At 39.4% G+C, this 22,549-nt stretch overlaps 1 protein-coding gene across 2 annotated transcripts in view; it reads right to left on the bottom strand.

The window, feature by feature from the left end:
• The window catches only part of cadm1a (cell adhesion molecule 1a), a 183,604-nt gene extending 162,685 nt beyond the window's left edge, over positions 1 to 20,919 (bottom strand). Inside the window, exon 1 of one of the 2 annotated variants that reach the window (XM_033978598.2) lies at positions 20,798 to 20,919. In XM_033978598.2, the coding sequence (XP_033834489.1) occupies positions 20,798 to 20,870 (73 nt within the window). In that variant the 5' untranslated portion in view covers positions 20,871 to 20,919. The remainder of the gene's footprint in view (positions 1 to 20,797) is intronic. The other variant, XM_033978597.2, reaches the window with a different exon arrangement.
• Positions 20,920 to 22,549: the final 1,630 nt, after the last annotated feature.

Here is a 22,549-nt window from a genome sequence, read left to right as displayed (position 1 = left end):
AAAATCTGGCAGAGTGCCTTTTCGACAGGATGCTTTATAAAATATAGAAATAACAACGCAATGCAATCTATTTATGGACTCATTAATCTTTAATGATAGGCCCCTGGATATTTTCTCCTATATTTTTTACATTTATTTTTCTTTACAGTGTTGTTACAACATTAAAGTTTAGCATTTCCTATAACCCCATCGCTAATGCATGTAAATTATTCATATAGAAGGCCTTGAACATCTCGCTGGTCCAATAGGGCTGTTAATGTTAGACACGCTATACAGAAAATTGCCCATCACTAGACTGAGTTTAACCACAAAGAGACGTGTTAATAACCTCAACTGTCAGCCATTTTCTATTAGCGTTCCTCTGAGGCCTATGTCGACCAATAGGCTGCACCATTACATTTATGCATATTTCAACGCTTCGCAATCTGTGGTATGCGGGCTTCCTCTGGTCTTCAAGATTCCTTTGCTCACTTTGGATTGGTTTAAAGCAGGGCTGCAAGATTCGGAATCGGAAATCGCAACTTGAATGGACGCAATTAGCAAATCGCAAAAGCTGCAAGTTTTGAAGTACAACGATTTCCTCCGCAAACAACTAATAATCCTGTTTTATTCTGGGTAAAAGATGGTAACCCTGTAGTTCAGATCTGTACAAACACGTTTTGAAATGTGATTCTTGAATTAGTTTGTCAGTTCATATTTCAGTCTTTCTGTGATTTATCCCGGAAGTGTTTAAAATGTCAACTTTGAGCAGAATCCTATTATTAAACAAATCGCAAATCTAACCGTAATGCTTGTTAGACCAAAAAAATTTAAAAATGTAGATGTAAGATATTTTCCCCAAATCTCACATCTACACATACTTCAGTGTTTCACAATCAGATTCTTTCCTTTACTTTGGCATGGTTTAACGTTGTGCTATGTAACTTTTTTCTGGCCTTACTTGGCTCTACTCTACTTGACCCTACTTTATGGAAACGTTGTGTTTCCATTACTCTGTAGAATTTGGTACTGTATGCACTGTTTTTATATTGCTTTATGTATCAGTGGCATAGTGTAGTTTCAGTATTATCCTTTTTCGCAGTATATCTTTGTAACAATATCATGCTTCAAAATGTGTCGTGACCTACAAAGTATGACAAGGGTTTTGAACGTATGCACTCTAAGTATTTTAATGCAACAAGCCATGATGTGCAAAATTAGGTTACTGGCATGTGTGCTTAAATAATATATATGAATAAATATCAAAAACAGGAGTACAGGAGACAGGGTTTGTGTTTATTCTTGCAGATGAGGCCAGATCAACCAAAACTGAGCAGTTGTCATTAAATAAGCTGGAGATCAAGGAGCACTTTTTGTCTTTTCTTGAGCGATCAGCCTCTCACGATGTAGCTGGGAAGCTTTAGAAAAAACATCCCAGTTGTGTCAGTGATGTCTGGCCATGTTTCTGGGGTCCAGCGGCATATCAAGGAGATCCACCTACACGCAACATATATACACAGCATGGCCCACAAACTACATCTTATCCCTGTGGAGTGCTGCAATGTCAACCACAGTGTAAAAATATATTTTCTAAATGTGATTGGTAAATTGTACTCCTGTGGGACCATGAAATCATCACACATTTATTGACATCCAGAAAACACTCAACATGAAGCCCACAGAAAATGTGCAGCCAAGTGAGACAAGGTGGGCATGTAAGTGGCTTTGTGTCAATGCAGTGAAAATGCACGACTCTGCAGTTATAGGGTGCCTGAGTGCCATCATTAATGATAGAGAGAAGTGAGCAGTAAAAGCCAGCAGCCTTCTGGATCACATGACCAAAGTGACATTTATTGCTAGTTTCCTCACTTTTGAAGACTTTTTTGCAGGTTTTCCATGTGACCGACAAAGCACTTTAGTCGTTCAAATGTACCCTCTCAGAAGCTGGGACACTCACCAACATCCTCACTTTGTCTCTCAAAGGCAAGGAAAAGTGGAGAGATGTGTGGAGATCAGCTAAGGAGTTCAGCCAGGACAGTGATGTTACTTTCCGTGAGGATGGGGCTCAGAACCACACCATACATATAAAAAAGTGGACTAAGGGAGTGTGACGTCACCTGTAGCGTTCGGCCCGCAAATTAAGTTCATCGAGGCTAGCAGTCATTGGGGCAAGTTTGGAGTTGAGTTCCATATTAGGAATTCTGATCGCAAGTATCATAGCAACCAAAGAGCCAATCCAGAGCAAGGCTGTTGAAGGTGGCACTTAGCAATGCTGTCAATCAAACACTAGTGGCAGCGCAGCGACCTCGGGGAAAGAAAGCATCCGATTTGGCTGTTATTAATGTTCATATCTTGAGTTATGGACACAATAGTGAAATAAAAATTCCAGGGCCGTGTACAGCGTGTTAATACAAACATTTTAAGACCAAGGTTTGCAGGTTAGTTATGTCCATTTATGCTCAGAATGTAACTCCTGGTCCCCTGCATTCAAGAGAAAACCAGCTGTAAAACCCCCAAGTCCCTTAAGTTTTCTGGTCACATCTACTTTGGGCCAAGAGGAAATGTAACTGTGTAGAGGAACATCTCAAGATGAGGCATCTGGATTCAAACTGCACATGTATTTCCCTGTGTTGCAAACAATAATCAGTGAGCTTAATAGATCTTTTTTGGGCGAGGTAATGGGACTTGCATAGGCATGTAAAGCAGTGTGATTTAAAAATGCAGTTGAGCCCCTCTTAAAAATATACTGAGGCTTACATTGTTGTGGCAGAAATGAACCTCATCATGCTTCTCCTACAGTGGAACATCTAAAAAAGACACTTATCCTAATCTATACAGGACACTCCAGCTGGCATTCTCTCTGCCTGTCACATCTACAAACTCTGCAATGAGGAGAATCAGAAACTGGCTGAGGTCTACAATGGGGGAAACACAGGTCGCATCAGTTGCCCTCCTCCACATTGAGCGTGATCTTACTGAAACTTTGTCACCCGAGAAGACTGTGGCCATATATGCAGAATGCAAAAAAGACACCTTTTACATTGATTGCACTGGCACACTCAAACCTAATCTAATCTAATCAAATATAGACAATCTAAAGCAAACAACACTAGACTGAATAATAAACATGTATAATTACACACAACTATAGCCATAAGAGCTGTGAGTTTTAGTCAATGTGACACACACAGTTCTATAGCTGGAGTCAATCATCACCTCGTGACCCCATGACCCCATGACCCCATGACCCCATGACCCCGTGACTTCAATAGAAGGTGCTGTTTTCCAGGAATCTCAATTGGCTTGCGTGATTTGATGCTGGGTTTTCCTCATTAGGTAAACAAACCTCAATTCTTGTGGTAAAGGATAGTGATTCATAATACTCTATTTAACTGCAGGAGAATGTTGGTCTGACTCTGGCCTTTGTGTTGATCATTTGGAGTAGCCTTTTTTTGGATGCGCATTTGAAACCGCTACCAGGCTACCAGCATCACTCGGGCAACCGCTCCTCTGAACACGGTCGTGATTTTGTGTCCAAAGACAAGTTTACTGCCAAGAATTCTCTGAATCTAAATGTACAGCATAATAATTATATTCACGTCTCAACGTTGCAACATTACATTATTTGCATGAACGCTACTGTGTGTGCCCAAGTAGGGCTCATATAAAGTGTTTGAAATGTTTACCACCCCCAGTGCAAAAGTCAAACTGGAGTCACATGCTTGTTTCCATGGAGACAGATGTTTAATGCTGTGGAACATTTCAGGGAATGCAGTAAACAGAACTAAAAAAGGTCAAAATCAGAATTAAATAAAATGAAAAGCACACCATTATATTTATAGAGGTGCAAACTAAAGCAACCTCAATTTATTTATTTATTTTTATATATAAAAATCAAATACATAATACATGAACAATTACATACATTCTTGTTTTTCTTTGGGCCATACTGTACAAGTCTCCTATGGATTTTTTTTATTTTTTATTTTTTCCATTTCTAAATCAGAAATAAACCAAGACTAATCTAGGGAGTTCCCCCATCTCAATATTAAACCTCTTCTCTCATAGCAATATATATAGCAACCCTTTGTTCCTTAGCTACTGCGCGTATCGCTGTATTTATGCTGGCGTGTTTGTGAGCTGTGTGCAGGTGCATGATGGGAAACCACCGGAGGGGATCACACAGAGGACAGCCCAGTGACCCAGAACAACCGCGACGCATCGTGCCATTTACCAACTGCCTTTGAAAACCCACATCTCCACCTATACCATAAGCTAAGGGAAGGAAAACAGAACTAGTGATTTTCCAATTCTAGTGATGTGATGATGTCATACTCCCAGATGGGGCCAAGAGCCAGTTTTCCCTATGGATTACACTGTCCTTTGCCATGAAATATTCAAAAGGTAAATTCATAAATGTTTAACCTGATGATTTCTTTTGGTGAATAGAGCCAAAAACACACTGTTTTACAACAAAGATCTCCATTAGTGTTACCAGCAACCATCGAAATAGTATTGGCCTATAAGAATGTTGTGATGTCATCTGAATCACCAGCAATATTATGGTAAATTTAACTGGGTTGAAGCGATGGATGATAACAGGTCTTTTGGTTTTGATAAGATAGTAATACTATGGTAAATGTCTGGATACTGATACAATACCAATACCAATTAGTTTTGTACTAAAAATCACTGAAAATCTTTAAAATTACATTAAAAATGACCATGGCATATAGAAGCTATCATTATTATCCACCCCAGTTGAAACTCATATGTTAAAAAAGCACAAAATATTTCAAAATTGTATAAAAATGTATAATTAAAAAAAGCCTTTTTTTATTTTTACATTTTAGGAACTTTATATTTTTGCATGAGAATCAATCGATCAATATTTGCTGAGTTAAAGGTACAGTGTCATAATCCACGTGTTCCTGCTCCTTGTTTTGCCTCCTGTGTCCTTCCCCTCCCTCACCTGCCTGAGTCTGGAGCTGGGCGGAGTTCCTGGCTCCTCCCGCACGCACCTGAATCCAATCAGCGCAATCATCGTCACCTGCCCTGGATAAGAGGAGCCAGGACCAGACACTCGCAGCCAGATCGTATGCATGTCAATATCCTGCTTCCTGGACCGTCCCAGCTCCCTCGCTCCCGGCTCTGCTCCGACCCTGCTTCCCAGCCCTGGTACTGTCTTGTCTTGTCTTGTCTCTGCACTCCACGTCACTGGACCCTGCCTTGCACCCTGCTCCTCGTCCTGGCTCTGATCACCTTGTCTACGTCCCTGCACTCCACGACCCCGGACCATGGCTCGCACTCTGCTCCCTGTCCCGGTGCTGCCCGCACCGTCGTCTCCGCTGGCTCCACGTTCTGCCCCTGGATCCTGGCTCGTAACTTGTCCCCGCTCTTCGCCAGATCTACCCTCATTACTGTACTATTTGTCACTATTGTAAATAAACACTGTAAACTTTTCCCGAGTTCTGCATCTTTTGGTCCAATTTGCCTGCCTTTACAACATACAGTAGGTAACTTTCTGAGTGTGACACGTCTCCTGCATGATTCTATGGAAACAGAAAGGTAAAACCATACTTCGGAACATTCTATGGGGATGTTGAGGAGTGATACAGTTTAAATGAGGCTAAAAACATTACCTTCAAATTTCAAATGCTGCATGTTTTGTTGTATTATGATTTTAATGTCTTTCTTATTCTGTAAATCACTTTGAATTACTTAACTTACTAAACTTGCCTTACCTTGCCTTTGTGAGAAAATAATGTAAAATGTTAAAATATTGGAGCTCTAATATAGCAGAGTTTAAGCATTATAATTTTTTCAAATATGCAATTAATTATTTTATTAAACCACAGGAAAATTCAAATCACATTCACTTTTAATCTTTTTAGTCACTAAAACATGAATTATGAATGACTCTTTTCTTTTACTGTCAGATACAATTTCCTTATGGGTTTATTAATTTTGGAGTACAGAATACATTAAAATCTGATGTTGAAATCTTAAATGAAAACTGCCAAGGGTGACCTTACCTTTTAACGCAAGACTGAAGAAGGATTGGTTTGCATTGGCTTTGTACTTGTAAGTGTAAATGCAAACCTAAAGTTTGATATACCATTAATGTTTAAAACATCACTGGGCAATATATTGTCTACAAGATTATATTGTAATAGTTGTTTTGGAAAAGTGATTATGGAGTATATGACCAATAATTAGCAAACAACCAAAAAGCTACATTAACTGAATAGGACTATTATTTGACTAAAGATGTCGTTTGTCGACATAAAGACATGACATAGACTCTATATAGAAGTCAAGTCACCCATAGCCTTTAGCTGCAACCAAGTGAAGTCAATCAAGACTAGCATGTAGAGGCTCCCCAGGAAGGTTTCCAGGAGGCATCCTGAACAGATGCTTGAGCCACCTCAGCTGGCTCCTCTTGACAGGAAGGAGCAGCAGCTCTACTCTGAGCTCCTCCCCAGTGACTGAGTTCCTCACCCTATCTCTGAGGAAACTCATTTCGATTGATTGTATTTGCAATTTGGTACTCTCCTTTTGGTCATTATCCAAAGCTCACGAACATAGATTGGCCAGTAAATCGAGAGCTTCGCCTTTGACTCAGCTCCTTCTTCACCATAACAGTCTAGCTTCTGCAGTGACGCTGTCCTCCAGTCAATCTCTCTCCATCCTTCCCTCACTCATGAACAAGACCCCGAGATACTTGAACTCCTCCACTCGGGTCATACCGGTCACTCCCAAAACTCCAGCTAACTCTGTGCATTCTCCTTTCTGCTGTTGTCCATATAAATCTCTGTAATTCAAATAAAATATTCATTTGACTAAGACTACAACCCAGGAAAATAAACATACACTATAAACACGGCAGTAATGGTATAAAATGATATGTCTGTGCTTTTGTGGGTCATTTCACAGTCTATTCAATTTCTGTGCAAAACAAACCCAGTCTAGATGTTTACAGGCAAACTTTGGCACATTACTGTTAAATTACAAATTGCTATAGGACAATGCATCCCACTAATGAGGCTACTGCACATCACATCAGGTCTGTGTAATGGTAGTGTATTGTTTTGTATCCTGGTCTTGCATAATTTTTGTTTTGTTTGTTTTGTTTTTTAGCTTTTGTCCATGTTATAACATTGTTCTCTCATCAAAAACATGCCTGAAGAGGTTTTAGGTGTCATCCATGCACGTTTGAGTAATTTAGTAAACTCCCGGGCTCTATTTGAACTCTGCTTACGGCAAACTGTACGCATCAAATACATTTACTACGAATATAGCCTTTTCAAAACCATTAAATGTAATTGATCTCAATATGTTATGTGTTAGCAGTTAATACACCATAGAAGTAAAATACTCCTTCATTAATACACTTGTTCACCCAAATACTTACATAGAACAGTGTACTTAAGTCAGATTTACATAGCATATTCTGTTTATAATTTTGAAATATATAAACTACCCTATTTCACTCCAAGTTATTAAAATCTTGTAAAATGCACGGCACACAGGGACAGAATTACAGCAACATCAGCAAATCAATTCGTTGCCAAGTGTGACCAATTAAACTTGCGCCAATATATCTGATCGGTCTGGGTAGATACTTCAAAATTGAAATTGATATAATGTCATTTTGAGTTCTACAAAGACAGATAAGTTAGATTCCATGCATGAAAAATCCAGTACCCATTTTTTCCCATGTATTTGAGCAAAAGTTGTCTTACCCCAGTACAGATACCAGTAGTTGTATTAACAGCTCCTGGGGTCAAAATAAGTCCACTGCGTGCTGTCTGCTTCTAATTAGAAAGCAGTTTATTGTCTGATAATGAGGAAGTGTGCGTTATCGAGCTAGTTGTTGTTAACTTTATGTCACTTAAAAGCTCATCACTGTGAATAATTAGGACGCTCGTAATGAACAAATTAAGTGAGGAATAACTTTGGACTGCTGCAAACTCTTTAGTTCTGTTTTAAGACAGTAAAAACCAAGTACTGCGTCTTTAAAACGGCGATATCGTCAACGCGCCAATCTAAAATCATGTCTAGTCACACCCAAGAAATTACAAGCAATACCTAACTGGTGTTTACAAGTTTGCCAAACCACGTTAGTACAGAGTTAGCAATGTATCATTACCTACCTTCTATGCCCTTAGCTAAGTGACTCCAGGCTACGTGCTCACTCATTGTAAACAGCATGGATCATCGCTATTTGACGTCTAGATTGCATTTACAGAAAAGCTTAGCCGCAGACACACACATAATCATCTCCTCGGGCCTCGAATCTCGTACAAGGCTAATATCATGTTTACATTCTGAACACGCATCAACTGAGGCTAGACTTTCCATCGAAATCGCAGGTTGGCAGAACTTTCTACTACTATACTTTAAATTAGCCTCATTTTTGAAATGTAAAACTATGTTTTACTTTTGTTTTAGTTCATAGGCCTAAATGTGAATGAAGCAGACCATATAATACATATGAAGCCTTAATAATATTATTTACAAATATGAAGTAACAGTACTGGGTTGTAGCCTGCTCATAAGCTCAGTATAAATCAGTTATAGACTTCTTATGTTCTGGTAATGTTTCATACAGACCTACATTAATTCTTCTTGCCACATTGTAAATGCTACTTTATTTTATTATTTTCCTTATTATTAACAGTATGCCTCAGATAAGTCATATTCTGTCCGTGGGTTTCATGCTTTGTGCAGCACAGAGGGAAAGGGGCGGGCCCGGAGCACCGTGGCTGCTCCTTTAACATGAGATGGATTCTGAGTGACACCAGCTCAAAGCAGCCACTGTATATTTTGAATATAGACTGTGATGTGAATATGAAGTTAACAGAGGCAAACACAGACAGTCCTGTACAAAGTCCGTCTGCATTGGGCTGTTTAGTCAAACGTGTCTGTGTGACACGTGTTCTCGTCTGCACACGGAGCACATGGTCACATGGTCACAGCAGCACCTCAAACAGACAAAATCCTCTCTGTACCATGGGTCTTCTCATTTAATTGAGAACTAAATTACAACTAGATCCTCATATAGGCCAAGCTCGTCAGCCTGATAGCATCTATGTCCATTTATAGTGCTACTGCACAAACTGTCACAGTCTTAGCTACTTTGTGTTTCGGAAAGATATTTCCTTCAAATGTACATGTAAATGTGTCCTCTGCTCTCTACCTCTGAGCTGGGGCTGCACTGTGTGTGCGGCGGGAGCAAACCTCGGAGGAAAAGCACTTGAATCAGTGTCTTTTGGGCTTCTAATTATCAGATTAAATTATTGGTGAATTTTTAAAATTGTCACACCCATAATTCTGGGTGTGAGATCAATTGCTATTATCGGTGACTGATATTATCATGCATCTCTACTTGTATTTATATAAAGAGTTGTGTTTATAAACTCATCATGGTGAAAAATTAGGATGCTCAGAATGCATAAGGTAAGTGAGGTGAAACGAGGAATAACTTTGGACCACTGCAAACTGAACAATGAACTAGCTCTGTTTTTTTAAGGCAGTAAAAATCAGATATGGCGCCTTTAACTGTTCCACAATTCTATTTACAACATTTTTATCTGCTCTGAGTCCACCCACCTCTACATGTGTTACATAACTCCATCAAAAACATAAGTCAACTGTGTAGTGTGTGCTGACAGATGATCTCAGTGTGGCTTCCTGTGGTCTGCATTAGCACCACACAACCTGCTGTTCCTGAACTGTCCTCCAGTGTGGTACTCTCCCTCAGTGTGCTACTCTCCCCCAGCATAGCACTTTCACACTCTCTAATTGTGGTACTCTCACCATTTCCCCCAGCGTGGTACTCACACTCTTCCCCAGTGAGGTACTCTCTCCAAGCATGGTACTCTCACCCTCTCCCCCAGTGTAGTACTTTCCTCCAGCATGGTACTCTCTTCTAGTGTGGTACTCTCACACTCACCCCCACGCAGAATGCTACCCTCCCTCAGTGTAGTACTCTCTGCCTATGTGGTACTCTACCCCAGTGTGGTACCCTCACATTCTCCCTCAGCATGGTACTTTTCCTCAGCATGGCACTTACACTCTCCCCCAGTGTGTACTGTCCCTCAGCTTGGCACCCTAATACTTTCCCCCAGTGTGGTACTCTCACAGTCTCTCAGTGTGGTACTGTGCCTCATCTTGGCACTCTCACACTCTCCCCCAGTGTAGTATTCTCCCCCAGCATGGCACTCAGTTGACTTCTTTTGACCTTAAAAGCTGCTTATATAATATGTCTGTACTGGGCCAAGAGTTTGGGGGAAAATCAGGCCCTTTAAAAGAGACGTTTAATGAAAGCAGAGCAAGCCCGAGCCTGTCTATCTGCACACACATCAGCAATAGATTCTATCAAGAAGTTGCTTTGACTCCAGCTACAGTATGTTCTAAAACAATGCGTGGGTACTACTAGCGCTATGTGGGCATCTGCAAAATGTATGGCAGAAGCTACATCACCTGCTTGTTCTGATCCATGAAGATGTTATTGCTTTGCCTGGAATGTGTCACAGAATGGCGCATAACATATTTATCTAGTGGTCTAGTGTTTTTAGAGCTAAAGAATACCTTGAAAAACATATGCAAACCGTTTAAAATGAACTAGTTGTGTTTTTCATGTTTTTTAAGATGGTAAAAATCAGGGACAGCGCCTCTAAATACACAACAAGCTGCAGATAGTAAAAATTGGGCTATTTACAAGTAAAAATATATATACGCAAAATTTGGTTCATTCAGATTTAGGCTGAATTAGGTTGTTTAATGATGCATGAAAAGCCAAATATTTTCAGAGGTCTTTTTGAAAACGTATTTTCAAAGTGTTCCATTTGCCTACATAGCACACTTTGAACTTGTTAAGTAGACGTTCCACTGTTTGTTCTTCTGAGTATATTTACCGCGGCACTGGAAAAGAGGCTACCCACTGGTCCGGACAACATTTTGAAAGCAGTTTGAATTTTCTAGTGAGACAGTTCAATGGATACCATTTATACAAATCATACGAGATAAAACTTGATTTTTAAACTACAAAAAGTTTATCTTCAACCTCCCTGAACGGTAAGGGTTGCTTTCACTGTCACGAATTTCAAACTCAATATCAATAGTAAGGAATAGACTCAATACTCAATACAGATACTCAATATATTTTATATTACCATGAGGTCTTACATCTGTGTAATCCGTCAGTCGTCCAGGTAGGTTCATAGTGATCCATGGGCGTATCCTAAAGATCGACCGATATGGGTTTTTCCATGGTTGATGCTGATCCGATTGTTTAGACTCCTCAGAAACCGATGGCCGATCAGCTCTGCCAATATTTTTTTGGTCCAATATAGAGGGCAGGGTTAAATTACGAGACAGTAATTTAAATTCACTACACACTCACCCACAGCCTTTTTCCCTACAAACCTTTAAGATCGTTGTGTAGTAATGTTTTGCAGTTATTTCTTCACACTAAAGTGTTAAAATAAAGATTTGCGTGTACTCTTAAGGCAGCTGGTCGGTCAAAACAAAATACTGGCCTGTGCAGGAGACTGATTTAGCTGATATGCTAAAAACTGCAAATATCGGCCTGAAATATCGACCAACCGATGCTAGTCTATGTGGTGTTATACTTGTTCTGATACAGCTCAAGATCATTCTAAACTTTGTAGCTATGGAAAAACAATTAAACATAACATACTAAACACCACTGTTGCCAGTAAAAGGCGCGCAGAGCTAAAAGTGAAGCTAGCTATAATCAAGACATGCTTTGTAGCACTACCTGATGACAGCTGGTGATAGTTTGCTTTTTGAACTCTTGAGAAGACAGACTGAATGTGAAGGATTAGTCAAGCATTCATGAATGAAACAAAACACAATTCCTGGTGAAATTTTCATGAGGCAATGACTTTATAACATTAAAGTAAGGGTATTACTCATCTATGTGGTATTACTTGTTAACAAACACCATATTTAGATCACCATGTTACCTTTTATTGTTTTGAAAATGCTTAATTCATGCAAAACGATGTATTAAAGTGTAATTAGTTTCAGTTTAGTTTTTGATGCTCTGAGTCCCCCCTCCCTTTGCTCTCACTCAACCTTCAGAGAAAACTACTGCTAATGAAACTACTGCACATCACATCGGGTTTGTGAAGTTGTAGTCTATTTTGTATCGTGTTTGTGAGCTGAGCCTAGGTACTGCTAACCACAAAGACGGTTCAAATAGGGCCCGGGAGGGATCACAAGATTACTCCAACGTGCAAGGATATCTTATAAAATCACTTCAGGCATGTTTATGATGAGGGCACGTTAGAAAGCTACAAAGGGTCTATTTGCATAATACCCATTTTAATATTCAATTGACCCTTCAATGTCGCCGGGGCAACCTGACAGGAGCAGTTGGCACCCACAGTGCAGTGCCCGGGGGAACCTTCTCCAGATCTTGTGCATGTTCTGGAGTGCTTAGCTGAAGGATTAGTCTATTGTGCATGCTTTAGGAACAGTTTTCTAATGTGCCTATGCTGCCAAGTGAAGCCATTGCATCATGTAGCAGGTTAGCACATGTAGGTCTTTTGTGTTGGATTGTTACAAATTGTGACAGGGGAACTAAATAACCAATCATCTCTGACACACTTTTTGGCACCATTATGTCATTGTATAGTAAGATCTATATGATCCACACGCCACGGTCAGCAGTTAGTAGTTGAGCCATGAAATATGAACAGAAAACGCTAGATTCAAAACGCAGTCTAGACACCTTTAAATTTGATGAAACTAATTGACAAGCTTAGCCCCACTACGCAGTTTAATTCCAGTATCCAATAGTGTACAGGGTTTAATCACACTTTAACAGCTTAAATCATATTAGATTTACTTGCTTTTGGACTACTGCCAAACTGCCTGGAATTTCTCCTATCCCCTTTCACTTGTCGTCCAAATCCGGATGTTACAGAGGGAGTATTATGCAAAATTGACTTTTTTTTTAGCTTTGCGCAGTGTTATAATGTTATTCCCTCATCAAAACCATGCCTGAAGAGGTTAGTCCCACTATGTTCTGCATGTTTCAATAATCTAGCGATCTCTCCCAAGGCCTATTTGAACCCCTACAATTAGCCTACTCCCACACGACAATTCTCCATAAATATACAAAAGCATGATACTAAACTGTACACAACAACTTCACAATCCTGACGCGATGTGCAGTAGTTTTATTAGCGGGATACATGCTGTTTGTGTTGTGATAGCGCGCTGAAGGAGGAGTAAAAACTCAGAGCCCCAAAAATGAAAGTGAAGCTTATAAAACATGTTAGTATGTTTTTTTCATTAAATATTGCATTTTCAAAACAATAAAAACTAACATGGTGATCTAAATATGTTATGTGTTAGCGGTTAATACCCCAAAGAAGTAAAATAATCCCTCTTTAATGATACAACACTATGTTATGCAACCTGGCTGTTCCTATTTATAACACGGCTTATTTTTACGTTTCATCCAGATGCATTCCAAGTGCATTAATACTTTAACTTATATTTATTCCATAGCCTTTTTAACCATGGTTTGAGGCGCCACTTTGTAGTTCAAACCTTGGAAGCATCCACAGGTCTTTGATCAAAAGTAGAACATCTCACTGCAGTTTGTATGAAAACTTTTACAGAGGGGTATATACTAGGGCTGCACGATTTGGAAAAAAATAATAGGAGCCTGTTCAAAGTTCATATAATATACAATGAGAATTAACAAAAAGACTGAACTATGAACTGACACACTGGTATGGTTGTTAAAAGTATAAAAAAGACATCTAGATACTAATTTAAACAAGTATCGACACTGAAAAAAACATAACTGGATAAAATTTGACCTTTCCTGAACAGTTTCATCAGAACTAGTGTAAGGCCACATGGTAAAGTAAACAAATGTAAAATAAACAAATACTATTATTTTGTGTTCAAAGTTGGGGAAAAAAAGAGCTTTTAAAATGATCATTTGGGTATCAAAATTGGTACTGAGTCTATTCTTGCCTATCGAAATCATATATTTGTACATATCTAAACTACAATGTTGGAAATTTGTGTGCAGAATAAGACAGGATATTGTGTTATTTGCGGAGGAAATTGTGGTACTTAAAAGTTGTACCTATAGAATAGCATCTTTATAAAATGAAATCAAAACATGTCCCTTTTGATAGTGCTACATCTCAACTAGACCAGGACTAAAACAGGACTAGAACAAGACCAAATCACGTCTACATTAGGAATAAACCAGGACGAGTAATTAAAGAGCCAGTAATCAGTTTTGAACAATGAGGAACATGTTTCAGGTTGAACTGTTAGGAAGTTATTTCTTTCCAACAATGTCTCTCACTGAATATGGTCCTTTCCTGGCAGTTGCTCCCTTATTATTCTCATTTAACAAAATGGTTATATGGAAAATGTATAGGTAATATCATTAAATCTCTTTTGCAATACATAATATGGAGTAAAACATGTCTAGTACAGTCTCTTAAAAGTTTACTGTCTTAAAAACCCGAAAATCAACCAGTTCATTTTAAACAGTTTGCAGTGGTCTAAAGTCGTTCCTCACTTGCCTTATGCATTCTGAGCATCCTAATTATTCACCGCATTTGAGTTATTATCGCTTTTCACAATCCTCACACACCAGAGTGTTTTTCTGCAATGGTAAGGCTAACAACAAATAGCAAGCTAACACAAACTTCCTGCTTATCGGACAATAAAACGCTTTATAAATAAATGCAGGCAGGACGCAGCAAACATATTTTGACTCCAACCATTTTCTTCCACTTATCCAGGGCCGGGTCACAGGGGTAGCAGTCTATTCAGGGACCCCTCCAGCTCCTCCAGTAGGACCCCAAGGCGTTCCCAGGCCAGCCGAGAGACATAGTCCCTCCAGCTTGTCCTGGGTCTTCCCTCCTCTCGACGTGGAGGAGCAGTGTCTCTACTCCAAGCTCCTTCCTTGTGACCAAGCTCCTCACCCTATGTTTAAGGGCGCACAGCCCACTCCAAAGGCTGTTTATACAATAAATCTGTACTGGGACACATTTTGCTCAAATACACAGGAAAAATACATAGCCTGTAAAGCAAATTGTTGACAATGTACAAAGTCAGACGTAGCATTTCCAACATCTAGTCCTATTGTTGATTTTGTTGTTTTTAACCCAGCAGCCTGCCACATATTTTTCTCCCACTGCTGTGCATAAAAGACATATCACTTTTTGACAGTTAAATATGATTCACAATTCCTGGAGGAAAATGTTATCTCTTTAGGGGCAGGGGAGCCACGCTTGCCCTCCGAAACATAAAAAAAAACCCAACATGGCTGCTGGCTGGCTGGGTGCACCGAGCTGTGAAGACTTTCTCTCGTAAATCCATTTCATTCGGAGTGATTTGATGACAAGTCGAGGTGTGCCAAAATGGGACTTATAAATCCTATAGCATAGCAAGGGCGCAATTAATTAACGGCCACTTTTTTTTTCTTTTTTCATCAAGACGTTTAGTACAAAGAGGAAGAGGAGGGGAGAGGGTGGGGGTGGGCGCATCCTGCAACGCTTAGCACAAAGTCAGGCCTAGCTGTACAGTATGGGCAGCGAGTAAATAATTGATATGCTTTGTGCAAGAATGCCCAGAGCTTAGTTGGAAATCACTAGAAACGTTTTTTTTTTTTCCAATGCTCAGCCCGCAGACAGTGGCGCTTTGCAGTGCTATACAAGTACAAATAAACAAGCTGTGTCTATCAAGAGATGAAATTTGCAATTGTGGTTGTTTTAGAGTTTAAAGCTAGTCCAGGGGTGTTAATGTTTAAGCGAGTGCTGACATATTAAACGCCCAGTTCCCATGTATTTGAGCAAAATGTGTGTTGTCCCAGTACAGATATGTTGCTTTTGAGGTCCAAATATGTCTGCTGTGTATTATCTGCATCGAATTTATTGTCTGATAATTAGAGCTAGATCGATATATCAGTTGGCAGATATAACAAGCCGATATAGTTGGCTATCGGTCTTTTATCTCCAGCACAGGCCAATATTTTGTGTTGGCCGACCTGCTGCTTAAAGAACACACATAAAGCTCAATTTGAACATTTCAGCGTGAAAAGATAACTTCACAACATGTGACTACACAGCTCTCTTATAGGTTTGTGCTTAAAAAAAGGGCTGTGGGTGAGATTGTACAAAATTTTAATGACATAATTTGGGGAAAAATAATCTAAATCGTCTGTACATACTGACCCAAAATATCGGCAGAGTTTATCGGCCATCGGTTCTTCTGGATGCTAAACAATCTGTATTGAAAAAATCCATAACAGTCAATGTTTTCTAATAATCATGAAGTGAAGTGTTAGAAAGCTACTCGTTCTTAGCATTACTGTGACGGCAAAATTAGGATGTTTGTAATGCATAAGGTAAGTGAGGAATAACTTTTTAGAATGTATTTGTAAAAATCTAAATTACAAAAGAAATAAAAAAATATATACAAAATTAACTGGAAAATTGTGATTAGATTTAAAATTTACATTTTCAAATTCACAACTGGAAAAAAAAAAAAAAAAACAGTATGGTAATGCTGTTCTACATATCTATCCCTATATCAGGTTAATGCCACCGAGTCAAGTTACAGGTGAGATCAGTGGAGCGGTGACACTGCTCTTTTTTTCACTGTATTTTTGAACAATAAAAACACCTGTAATACAATAAATGCAAGATAGACACATGCAATGTTATACGATGGAACATTCTTGATAAAGCAATAACTTCTCTATGTAGACAAGTAGCCTATAGCGAACCGTTCACCAGAAAAACTACATAGTGCTCCTTTAAACTACAAGGTTATAAAGCTTATCCATTGCAGTTACTTGAAGAACAAACATTCTATGAACTAAATGATCACACCTTTGCGATTTGATAATTGCAACAACTCAAATTCCAATTCCATTAGATTATAATTTACTGTGCAATCCTAATTACTCCATAATAAAACTGTATATTTCATTATCGAGATGTAATAAAATATTATGTACGCTTGTCCTGGATAATCCCCAAATGTGCCTTCTTGTCACTGTCACCAAAAACAAAAGTGGAATTAGTGGGGCTTAAATCTAGCAGAGCCATGTTGGTGGTGCTGCGTCTTATCTTTTGGGACACATTGCTATTAGGCTAATGGACATTACATGCGCACGGTTACGTAATTGTGTTAGCGCTGTGTGGGGTGAGCTATTCATGCGCATTTATCAGAAGCTATATGACGGAGATGCTAAATTGCGCAGTGCCCTGTTACCTGGATTCTGTGAGGTAGTTTAGCTCGTATTGTGTTGTGGTTTCAATACCTGGATACTTAATTGAAAATAATGGGATTAGCACTGTCAGGTAATCAGCTACATTGCGTTAGCTACATCAAAAGTGGTATATTTTGCTTCTGTGAAACACGAAGCATCTCTGGTACTGATACTGTGTTTTTTCATTACATTGTGGTAGTATGCCCGCAGTAGTAGTAGTAGTAAATGCAGTTGTAGTAATATGAGAAGCAGCAATTATGATGTCATGACATACTCAAGCTTTAGTTTACTAAGACATGAAGCATGATACGTTTTAATATAGGGGTGTAGGTTTACATTGATGTAACCCAGAAGAAGTAATGGTAGTAATAGTACAAGTAGTAGTTTAGTTGTCAGTAATTGTGGTAATACAAGCCGCAATAATTATTACATCAAGGCATACCCAAAAAGCTTTTCTTCACTGATACTTGTGTCTAGTAATGTTTGGTTACAATATTATCGGTCAGTAGTAGTAGTAGTAGTAATAGTAGTAGTAGTCATAGAAGTAGTAGTAGGTCTCGTAGTAAGATATGGGAAGAATACAGTATTCTAGTGCATACTGTAGAAAATGTATTTAGTTACAGAATACTAAATCCCTGTTTTAAAATGTACTTTGTAAAGCCAAATCATAGTACTTGCTTCTGAATAGTACTTTCACACTGAGTTTTATTACATTATTACAGTGTAGAATGAGTTTATCTTTGTCTTACCAATGTGCCGTTTAATTTAATACCATTATATTGAAAGTTTAAAGCCTATATTGCATGTTTCCTTTTGATTTGAAAGAGCAAGTTACTTTCCATCACTGGTAGTAGTAGTAGTAACAATTGTAATAGTAGTAAAAGTGTAATACCAGTAGAAACAATTAGCCTATATAGAATGGTATACCAAATATCCTTGTCCATCTAAGAATATTCACTCTTGTTTTCACTGTGAAAAACAAGCTTATTGACATTTTGTGTAATCCATATACAGCCATAACTTGATAATAGCCATTTGAAAGACATTCAACGCAGATGATTAGTGTGTTGAATGGGAAGGCATTAGTCAAACTGTCAGCTCATCTATCAATGAACATATTTTGCACTATTATGTAGCCTACAGTCATTTCAAATTACACAAGAAAAAAACAGTAATCCAAAAGTATTACCACAAGTCCAAGCATGTGAAACCAGGACCAAACCAGGTCTAACCCAGGATTTACACAGGACTAAGGTATAGGACAAAGTCATTTAAGGCTAAGCAGGAAAATAAGGGACTACAGACGGAAACTAGCTATGGCTATAATCTGGTGCAAAGCATCTATTAATGTTTTTTTGCACACTGTCCCTTCAAATAAACTAATAAACTAAAACTAAACTAAAATGAGGATAATAGTCTAACCAGGACTAACCAGGGTTAAAGTTAATCCAGGATAAAAACCAGGTCCATCACAAGACAATGACTACACCTGGCTTTCTCTGACCTAAACCAAGACTAATTCAAGATGGACTAAGCAATGATAGAACCAAGCCAAACCAGGACTACAACAGGTCTAATCCATCAGGACTAAACCAGGACTAAACCAAGACTAATCCAGGACTTGCATGGGACTATAACTGGTATAGAACACTGTGGTTTCAAACTAAGCAGGCAAATAAACCAGTAGAAAACCAGATCTAGGACTAAACCAGGACTAACCAGGGCTAAAGTTAACCTGGGATAAAAACCTTGTCCATCACTAGACAATGACTCCACCTGACTTTCTTTTACCTAAACCCAGACTACTTCAAGATGGACTAAGCAATAATACAACCATGCCAAATGAGGACAACACCAGGTCTAATCCATGCCACATATCAGGACTAAACCAAGACTAACCCAGGACTTGCATGGGACCATGACTGGTATAGAACACAATGGTTTCGAACTAAGCAGGCAAATAAACCAGGAGAAAACCAAATCTAGGACTGAGCCAGGACTAACCAGGGCTAAAGTTTAACCCAGGATAAAACCAGACCTGTCACTAAACAATGACTAAGATGGCTCTTGTATCAAGCAAGGCCAAACCAGGTGTAACCCATGCAGGACTAAAAAAAGAAGGACTGAGCTGAGATTATAACTGAACCATGCCAAACAGAGACTAAATTTGGACTAAAGCATGAGTGAAATGCTGCACATGGCATGATGGACTTTGGTATTTCAAAAATCCTTTGACCGAACTCTCTGGAAACACATTCTAACTAGGGTCCTTTGGGTGGCACAACACAGTCACTGCCCACTCCTTTCATCTCCTACGCATGCTTGAATTGCTCTGGGTTTTTTTTTTTTTTTTTCTATACTACTCCTACTATACAACCAGGACTAAGCTAGCCCACTCTATCCATCTTATAGCCTATGGTAAGACATTACACGGACACTTTTTTCACGTTGGAATTTCCACAACAGCACACAGAACCACGCAGCCCGCTAACTCCCAGAAAACCCACTCGCAACATCCCCTAATCCTTCGGAGAAAGCCAGGCGTGAAAAGTCGTGTCGCAGTTCTCAGCCTGAGCCTTCTTTATCGCGTCCTGCCTTCCCGCGCGTCACGTTACTAAAACCGAGCGGCTCCTTTGATGTTTTTTGTTCACGCATGACGTCGCCACTGCAAATCCCACCGCGAGGACACACGTACAGCCCCGCGAGGACACACGTACAGCCCCGCGAGGACACACGTACAGCCCGCCACTAGCAGCAAACCGTGCCAAATTCATCTCGACGTGGGCTCCCCGACGTGAAGATGCGGAGTGGAGTAGTTAGCGGTACAAAACAGCTACAAAAAAACAACTAGCGGCACTTTTTGCACAACAGCGTCGTTTGAACGTCAACTTTCGCCACGTAGATAAGCGAAAAGACGTTTATGCACGAGGTGAGTTATGGAGTTAGGCTATTGCCACGATATAAAACAGCACATTCTCCCAAGTGCCACAGTTTTGAATGGAGCTCGCTACTGTGGCGTAACCTCAAAGCAGCACGCTCTCTGCCAAAGCTTTTTTACGGCTTCGCCACCGCTTCTGTTCGTAATTTACAGCGGTCCGAGCCAACAAAAGTATCCAAGCCAGGAGTCCCGAGCCGAGACGTATGCGCCCGAGTGACAAGCTTGTTTTCCTCCATTCTACCACGGCGCATAACAGCCCCGTAGTCCGCGTCCATCACAATGCAAAAGAGCTTTAAGAGTTGCAGGTTTTCTTACGAGGAAGCTGAGTGAAGTGATGCCCAACGCACAAGCGACATATCCACAACGTTTCAGCGCCAGCACGCATTTCCAGCTATCCAGCTCGTTATAAATCCACCCATTGAACTTTACGGACAGTTATCCCGACTTGGAAAAACAACAGCATCCACGGGCATGTAGCGGTCCGCTTTTACGCAGAGGAAAAAAAGGCACTCTTCCCGCCGATGAGAGCACGCAAATCGACGGGAAAGTAGACATCCAACACAAGCTGAAAAAAACATAGATCCTACCTTTTTGAAGAGCCGCGTTAAAGGTGGTTAAAAAGAGAATAGTCGCAAGAGATCCGATGCGAGCGTACGCCATGTTGGACACCTGCTTCAGTATGAAGAGGAGAGAGGGTTGCTGCGCCTAGAGCTGCCTTGAGCGGCACTAATGAGATGCGGAGTAGGCAGGGCTTGTTCACCATATTCATAACGGAGCGGCAGTCACACGGCACCGCAGGCTCACGATTTATGAGCTTTGTGGCACGCGTTTACTTTACGGTGGACCATTACGCACGGCCGGAGCAATGGGGTATGTAGCAAAGAAAGTGCCCCATCAGATAAGGCAAATGTTATCCTGGGCTAATTATAATAAATGAAAGAAGAAGAAAAAACTAAATGAACATGATATATTTTTATTTGTGTGTATTTATTTAGCATTTATGAAACCCCATGTGCCCTATAGCTTAACTGTACGGTAAAAGAAAACTGTTATTAAAATCAATTGTAGCATAAAATCAATAGCAGCATATTGAACTGCATTGAGTTTGTCAGTCTAGCCAATAGGAATTACTTTAACATGAAACAAATGTGTTTTCTGTGTAAATATTGAATGGAGCCTACAGGTTATAAACTGCATCTCTAGTCTCAAGTCTGTGCGCAAAGATAATCCCTTGGCCATTATGTAAACGGTATTATGTAAAATGTATTACAAAACAAGGTTTGCTGGTGCTATACTTAGCATTTTAGGAACTGGAGATTCAGAAGTTTCAAAGAACAGTGATAAATATGTTTTTTATTCATATTGATCTTCATATTGTTAGCATACATGCAGTAGATAGCATTGTATTTAGCCATGTAGACTGAGGGAACATGGGAATTAGCCTATATCAACATTAATTTCTTCATTAAGTTTGTTGATGCACATCAGTTAGAGCATTACAATTTTAAAAGCTGTTGATTAAGTTATTTAGTGTCAATTAGTTATTTATTCATAACTTGTAACTTGGTAAAAATATTTGCTGACTAAATCAAAGTTTAAAAGATGAGGAATTACACTGCTAAGTCATAACTTATTTAGATCACCATGTTACCTTTTATTGCCTTGAAAATGCTATATTCCCAGAAAACATGTTTCAATTCAGTTTCGTATTTGACGTTCTGAGTCTCCCCTCCCTCTGCTCTCCGCACCAAGTCACTCTCCCATCTCAGAGCCATCACGTTACAATCGGCCTGCATCCCACCAGTGAAACTACTGCACATTGCATCAGGTTTGTGAAGTTGTGGCGTATTGTTTTGTATCCTGCTATTGTATATTTATAGAAAATGCCATGTGGGTGCATGGGTAACGTAGGCTTGGGGGCTTAGTTTAAAAAGCTGCTAACCATAAGAAGGCCTTGAATAGTGCCCAGGAGAGATTGCTAGATTACTCACACATGCATTGATGACATATAAAACCACTTCAGGCATGTTTTTGATGCTAGTTTGTTATGGTAAAACATGATAAAAAGCTCTAAAAAGTCAATTTTGCATAATACCTCTCTTTAAATGTTTTGATGCACATCACTTACATCGTATTACATAAAATATGGTAATGTTTGCCCACTAAATCAAAGGTTATCAGTTAGATCCGTGTAGCAATGCCCGCTGCAGCTCTGGACAATACTGTTTGATGGCCATTTATATATTTATTATCATCTAGTAATGAGACAATTTTACATGACCAGCTATATTAAAGAGCAAAATATAAAAGATTACAAAGTCAATACTTAGCTTCCATTA

Source organism: Periophthalmus magnuspinnatus, chromosome 14 (assembly GCF_009829125.3).
Source record: "Periophthalmus magnuspinnatus isolate fPerMag1 chromosome 14, fPerMag1.2.pri, whole genome shotgun sequence".
In the NCBI taxonomy this organism is placed as follows: domain Eukaryota; kingdom Metazoa; phylum Chordata; class Actinopteri; order Gobiiformes; family Gobiidae; genus Periophthalmus; species Periophthalmus magnuspinnatus.
Note: the sequence above shows the minus strand (reverse complement) of the source record. Positions and strands in the feature narration are given on the sequence as shown.